The sequence below is a fragment of the Bison bison genome, unplaced genomic scaffold (assembly GCF_000754665.1).
Source record: "Bison bison bison isolate TAMUID 2011002044 unplaced genomic scaffold, Bison_UMD1.0 scf7180017856337, whole genome shotgun sequence".
Lineage (NCBI taxonomy): Eukaryota > Metazoa > Chordata > Mammalia > Artiodactyla > Bovidae > Bison > Bison bison.
Window position 1 is genome coordinate 580234 of NW_011486910.1, and position 7642 is coordinate 587875.

Sequence of the window (7642 nt, forward strand, 5' to 3'; positions counted from 1 at the left end):
CCTGATCCTGCTCCTGACAGCTGTGGCGGGAGCCTAGCGCCCATCCGTTTACTCCTCGCTGGGCCATTTGCTCCCCGCTGCTCTGCGCCCAGGCTCTAGACTTTCTGGACCACCGACATCCTTGCCTTACGTCTGCAGAACAGCCTTCTCATAGAGACCTTTATGCTACTTGGGAGTGAAGAGCCCCCTCTGAAACCTCCCTCCCACTGCAACCACCTAGCTCTAATTTGGACGCAGGTGGCAAAGAAGTGGTTTTAGTTCATGGGTTAGTGCTTCTCCCGGACCCCAGGACATCCGTTTTTGTAGAGGCCTCTTAGAAGAGATGTTTCCACGTATATATTTCCTGCGTGGATCAGAAGATAATGTTGGGGGTGGGGCGCTCGTATTCTCTTGTTCTCACTGGTTCCCCTCCTCTTCCAATGGACAAGCATTTTCTTTAAAGAAAAAAAAAAACTTGGCATTTTCGTTTGCACTTTATCCGCACTTGGTAGTCCTATTAATTTTATGTTGGGTTTGGACAGACAGGATCTGTCCTCAGTATTGCGATCAACAAAAGTGTCTCACCTTTTGGAAGTGCTCAGCGATCGGAGAGAGCTGGCATTTAGGTGTGGCTTCTAGTCCATATTGGGCAAGTCTGACGCTCCATGGTCCACAAGGTGCAGTCAGTGATGCTCACCCCTAAAGCAGTTTTTTAATTTTGTGTCGGGGAGTGTGTGTAGAATGGAATGTAAACAGACTAGATTAAGAGGCAGTAATTGATGAATTTCTCTCTCTCTCAATGCATGTAATTCAAAAGAAAGAAATCAGGGAATGTTTCTGGCAGTATGTGAATTCTCTTGTAAATAACCATAATGTAAAGCTACCTTTACCCTTTGGAGGTAAAAAGTTTTTGCTCTAAGTAAAATGCAAGCATCTGGAGTTTCTGAGTTAAAAGCAGTTAGCTGACTGTTCACCCATATTTTCACTTAAACTTAGTATGGGGTTTAAATGCCATATTTAAGGTTGTCGTGAAACAAGGCAGTTACTTCTAATGGTGTGGCTTAGTAAATTACTAATTAAAGGGTGTTTCCTAATCTGTTGCATTGTTGCTCTAAACACGTGACTTATAGTAAACTTAGTCTTCATGATGTCATTGACTTATATGAGGGTTGGTGGTGAAGTATAAGATTTTCATGAATTTTATTAAAAAATTTAAACTATTTCGTGACTATATCCATTCTTTTAATCAGTATTAATAGTGACGTTCCTACTTTGTATAAGACACTGAGGAAGAAAGATATCAAGAATAATCAAAAGAATCTTCCATTTTAATTGGTGTGGTAGGTAGATCTGTGTATTTTTTGTAATGGAAGGCAAAATTCCTTAAAAACAGTAAAATTTTTATTTTATTTTTTTTCGGCTGTGCCATTCAGCATATAGGATCTTTGTTCCCCCACCAGGGATGGGATTGAACCCATGCCTCCTGCATTGGGAGTGCAGAGTCTTAACCACTAGACCTCCAGGGAAGCCCCATGTAAAAAAATTATTTAAAACATAAGGAATGATAATAGATGACAGAGTATAATCGGTTGTTTGCTTCTCCAGTTCTCTCTCAGGCTGCTGAAACATTATGGAGAAAATGGAATTAATGTACAGACTGTTGCCTCCCAAATGCTGCTATAGACAAATCCTCCTGTTTCCATACCCAGCCCAGCTTTACTATTAAGATTAACCATACAGTTCCTCTCATGTTTCTCTTTGCAAACCTTAATCAGTATCCTATTTGAGCCCCAATGCTTCTCTCCATCAGGAAAGTGACCTCCTCCTTATCTTTGGCTCTGGCTCTAGATCCACACCTTCGACGTTGTCTTAAACTTTGCTCTGTCATTTATCCCCTCTAGTATCTATTTTTTCCTTTCCATTAGCTCCTTCCTCACTACATGAAAACTTGATCAAATATTCCCTCTCCTAAAGAGAAAAAACAGAAAGCCATCGGTGTCTACTGAGCCACACTGTATCCCCCCACTTTCCTTCAGTCATATTTCTTTCATTTTTAAATACTCATCCTTTATACTTTTTGAACTTTTATTTACACCTCAGCCCACTGCACTGGCATTCTTTGCTCTAAGGCCTTCTCTTACTGGGTTTGGCAAACTGGAAACTTTTATTATCCTTATGTTAATTGATGATTCCTTTGTGAAATTATCTTCTGCCTTAGTTTCTTGGGTTCTTGCCTCTAGGCTTTTCTTTACTTCTTTGACTTCACTTTCACTTTTCTCTTTCATGCATTGGAGAAGGAAATGGCAACCCACTCCAGTGTTCTTGCCTGGAGAATCCAGGGACGGGGGAGCCTGGTGGGCTGCCATCTGTGGGGTCACACAGAGTTGGGCAAGACTGAAGTGACTTAGCAGCAGCAGCAGGGAACTTTGCTGATTGTCAGCCACTTCACTGTTAGTGTTAGCTTACCTCTCCAACTTTCTACAAACTGCCCTCATGCCATGCTTCTCTTTGCCCCCATGCTACATTGACTTTCTTTAGGAAGATAAGCATTTGTGTGGGTTTTTTTTGTTTGTTTTTATTTATAAATGCATCACAGCTTTTTAATTTCTCTTTGAAATATCCTTCTTCTAGTTCTTTCAGTGGCTGATTGACTTCTTACCGTTCATTTCTTGGGTCTAGTGTCATGTTTCAGAGACACTGTGACAGTGAGTGACCTACCTGTACCCTACTCATATCCCGTTGTAACCTGCTAACCCCTTTTTGTTGTGTCTGTAAACACTTAATATTTTCTGAAGTCATCTTGTTTGCACTTTAGGGACAGAGCCCTTGCCCAACCTGTTTTCTGTTCTGTCCCCAGGAACAAAAACTGACTAGGATCTCTAGTACAACACTGAATCAACGTGATGATAGTAAATACCCTAGTCTTGGTCCTCATCTCGAAAACTAATATTTCACCATTGATTATTTCACCACTAAGTACCTGGGATACATTTTTAACTGTTTCATAGAAGATTGATGCATTTCAACACATTGAAATCAGGAGAAATGAGTTTTCAAGACACAGAGAAGAACCCTTAGAAGTAATGTAAATGGTCGTCTTTGATGATAGATTGAAAGATGGTAATGGAAGACACGTTTGTCATGATACCCCTGGACTCTTAATGTGTTCCCTGCCAATCTAAGTAATGTTAATCTGCTGAGAGGAAGTTGTAGGAGATAGAAGGTAAAAAAAAAAAGTTATAACAGAGGAGAGAACACAGATGGTAGTAAACCGTGTTCTTTCAGTGCTGCACATTGTTCTAGGACAGTAGAACCATCCTTAACAGAGAAGTCACCAAGAAAAGTTGGTTAGGTGAAGAGATGCCTGTTTTGGCAGTGTTTTAAAAGGTACATTTTATGATTTGAAATTCATCTTAAAATAACTAATTCTTCGAAATGTTATACTGCCACTTAGCAAAAAAATTCAGGGCTGAAAGATAAATTTGGCATCGTTTACGTGGTGGAGAGAGTTCAAGGTATGTGTGTGAAGGTGAATTTAATTCTGCCTCTTGGCTCTGTGACATTTAAAATTTTAAAGTTATTGGACTCTGATTTCACCAATAGAATTAGAGTGTTGGATATGCCCAAATTACAAAAAAAAAAAAAAAAGCATGGTTGAATTGTTTTTATAAAGATCTTAAAACTCAAAGCGGTGATCCTCTTTCTGAAATGAGCGGCTGGAGGAAGAGAATTTGAGACCAGAGTTGACTCAAAGTTGAGTTTTTGTTGGCTTTCAGTTGTGAAAACCCCTTTTCTTTCTTGATTTCTTTGACATTTATATTGAAGCAGTTCAGGAACAGCATTTCCACATTTCTGATCATTTGCTTTATTTAAAAAATAAAGAAGACAGTAAGATGCTATTTGCCAAAGAACTGTGTTTAGAGATGGAAGCCCTGTGTGTCATTTTTGGGTCACTCACAAAGAGACTTCGGCCTCTTCACCTCTATGAAGAGTAGTCTGAAAGAATACATTTTCTTTCATCCTGCTGCTTTGGCTATACTCCCCGTACTGGGCTTTATAATTTAGTCACACTTTTGGTTGTAAAGTCTTTCAGTTTAGCCAAATGAAATGACATTCTCTGTTACCTATTTTGTAACTAGTTTAAAAGCTTATAGGAAATACTTTTCATGGCTGTAAAAAGGAGAAATCGATCTTAATTTGGGTGTGGTGGGCCTTGAGGCACTCAGTGTATTTACTCCTTTTACATACTTCTTTCCTATTTTGCCTAATATTCTGTGTCTCATGAAATTGTCTTTTTAAAATCACTAATCATAACCATTTTATAGAAACTTAATGGTGTAAAGTATAAGTAGGAAGGGTTGAAAAATGGAAGCCACATTTTACCTGAAAGTATATGATTATCTTCCTTTGAAAAATGCCCTAAACCCTGGGGTTTTTCTTCCTTGTACATCCACTTGACTGCAAAATCCTTTTTACTTTGTATTTTACATATTCCATGAATTTGCTGTCCTTTCAGTCAGTATTATGGTAACTCATCTCAGCATCCCAGGTTATCACAAAGACCATTGCCGGAGCCTTCTAACTGACACAGGCATAAAGCTGTTCTCTCTCCTTCTCTGTGTCACTCTTAACTGCTCTCCACAACATACTAAAGATAAAGATGTCTCTCCCTTGTTATTCTTCAGTGATTCTTCATCACCCAGAGCAATAGTTCTAAAAAAATGAGGTGCATAACAATCACTTGGGGATTTTCTGATTCTGATACATGTTGTCTTGGACTCTACACTTTGAGAAACCCTTAGCTAATGTGCTAACAGCTGTTGAATTTGTACCATGTGCTAGACACAGATCTGAGTACACTGTGTTTGCTAATTTATTTAATTCTCACAACCATCTTGTGAGGTAGAAACTATTTTGCTGTTTCCCTATAATATAGATAATGCCCTGAAGGTTAATTCCAAGTTTCTTACCACGGCCCTTCCGAGCTCTAACCTGCGCCCCTTGGTTGTCTCCCTTGGCACTGAAATGCGTAGAAAGCCGTTAATACTGAACTATGCCTTACCTAAAAACACCATTTCTTGTATTTGTACTCTATGTTGCTATTTCCTAAAGCTTCCTTCTCCTGGTCCTTTGTGTACTCAAGACCATCCATTGGAATCATCTCTAGTAAAGTCTTTCCTAGTACACACCCTAGTTTGATTAGCTGGCTCTTACACACTTCAGAACATTTTGTGCATGCTACAGTCATGGGAGAAGAAGTGGCATCTTCTAGAGATGATTTGTGTCTTTTTCTCCTCTCCTGAATTCTCAGTTGAAGCTACTAAATGTGGAAGCCCGGTAATGTTCCCTTGTAATTCCACCTTATACTGCAGTGCCCTATGTACAGTAGAAAGCTCAGGAAAGTATCTTTATCTTTGTGCTTTGAATGTAATTGTGGCTCGATTTAGTTTCTGTCAATCTTCCATGTTGTGTTAGGATAATAGAGACAGATTTCTAGAACCTCAAAATAAACAGCAACCACTAAAGGTGTTTTATGGTGATAAACTAAGGAATTAGAATTGAATAACTGAATAGTAAAGGAGATGAATAAATGTGGGAAAAGAGAATCATAGTATATTTAAGATCTTTACAGATTGAGATTGGATTTCTAGAAAATATATAATCCATTTAGCTCTATTGTAATTTGCTTTTAAATAATTCTTCTATCTTGTATTTACCTCTTAGAAAGAGCTGCTGCCATTTCACTTCTCTTCTCAAAATATACATGAATATTTAACAGAGATTTGGAAAGTTAGTAGTATCTAACACCGAACTAGATAGAAACAACTTGATGTTGAAGGTGCGCCCTGGACTGTTCATGCTCTAAGGATAACTGTTGGTAGCAGGCAGAAGTCTTGCCTAGAGCTCCGTGATAAACTAGGTAGTGTTAAACTTGACATTTGTAGCCTTTGTTTTCCTAGCAAGTGATATGAATGAAATTTTCACTTGCAGATATTAGGTTGTTTTAAAGTTCTTTTTCTGATGTTATTCTCCTAAAACTTGACAAAACAGAAAGTATGACTCTCTTGAGTTCTACATGTATTTTTCAGAAATTCTGAAGTACTTCATATATGACATCAATATATCAATATTTTAGGTATAATATTCAGTGGTTTTATGAAATGTTAAGTGTTTATTCTTATGAAAATACAACCCAGTTATAGAAACTTATTGGTATAGTTTCCTTTGTTTGGCAGAGTGTTCTCTCCAGTGCTCATTCATGTATATAAATTCAGTGGAGTGAGGACTATGGCATTAAAGTAACTTGCTTTATGTCATTTTAGCTGCAGACATTCAATACTGCTGCACCCTGTCAGGATGTCAAACAGCTGACTAGTGGAGTTGCCATGGCACAAGTTCTTCATCAAATGTACGTATTGTTTCAGATTCTTCCTAAAATAATTATATTGAAAGGCTACTGAAACTTGATCCTTTTTAGCGCTGACAGGCGTATGGTATCAAGGTATTCATGCATCTAGGGGACAAAAAGTTTTACCATCTGATTATTTCTTGCTTATTCATAGAGATACATCTTAATTAAATTACCAATCAGGATTCTTATCTATTCAACAGATGTTTAATTTTAAACTTGTTCTGGTCATGTTCACAAGTTACAGTTACTAGGAAAGAAGCAGGTTAAATGAGTGATGTAATTTCTTACAGTGTTTTCTCCAATTATACTGTTGTCATTTTAAGGTATCAATCCGTAGAGATTATTGCTTTTTAGATAATTCAAACATGAAATACTGGTTTTAGAAAAAAATATTAAATTTAAAATTTATATTTGAATTAATAATAGCAATTGTATGAATCCACCAATAATGAAATATTCTATAAATGAAATTTTAGCCCAGTAAAGAGATTCTGTTTGGCTTGGGCCCATTTTAAGTAATTATACAATATCAGAAGAGCCTTAATCCATTATTTCACCATTTTTGCCAAGCATTGTAAGAGGATTAGGATTATAATATCCACAGTATGAACTGTACTCTTAATAAGACAAAGAGGGCCAATGCTATAGTCATAATTTATTAATTTTCATATTGATTTTGTACTAGCTGACATTCATGATAATATATCTTCAATGAATCCTATCTCTGCTACATGGCTTTAGATGTCAGAAATTGTTTAATTATTGCCATCATTTTTGTAAAGGTTTTTTTTTTTTTATGATTGACTCTGAAAAATGCTTTAGCAAAAAATGGGTTAGCAGAAATTCTTTACCATCTTAAAAAAACAACTTGAAACATTATCATAATCTTAGTTACGTTGAATCTTTAAAATGATCTAATTAGAATAGACAGATTTTATGGTTAACTCAAGATTAACACTTGAGCATTAAATTTAGCATGTTAACATTTTTTTTTTGGCAGTCATTCTGAAGTATGCCTTAATTCCCTGCTTTCTTAAAAATATTTCTTAATTATTTTATTTTTACCCTGATTGGCGTTCAGTTCAGTTCAGTTAAGTCACTCAGTCGTGTCCGACTCTTTGAGACTCCATGAATCGCAGCACACCAGGCCTCCCTGTCCATCACCAATTCCTGGAGCGTACCCAAACTCATATCCATCGAGTCAGTGATGCCATCCAGCCATCTCATCCTCTGTCGTCCCCTTCTCCTCCT

General features: G+C 37.3%; 1 protein-coding gene across 1 annotated transcript in view; it reads left to right on the forward strand.

The window, feature by feature from the left end:
• The window catches only part of HOOK1 (hook microtubule-tethering protein 1), a 71914-nt gene that overhangs the window by 579 nt on the left and 63693 nt on the right, over positions 1–7642 (forward strand). Inside the window, exon 2 of the mRNA XM_010859256.1 lies at positions 6303–6388. Coding sequence (XP_010857558.1) covers positions 6303–6388 — 86 coding nt within the window. The remainder of the gene's footprint in view (positions 1–6302; positions 6389–7642) is intronic.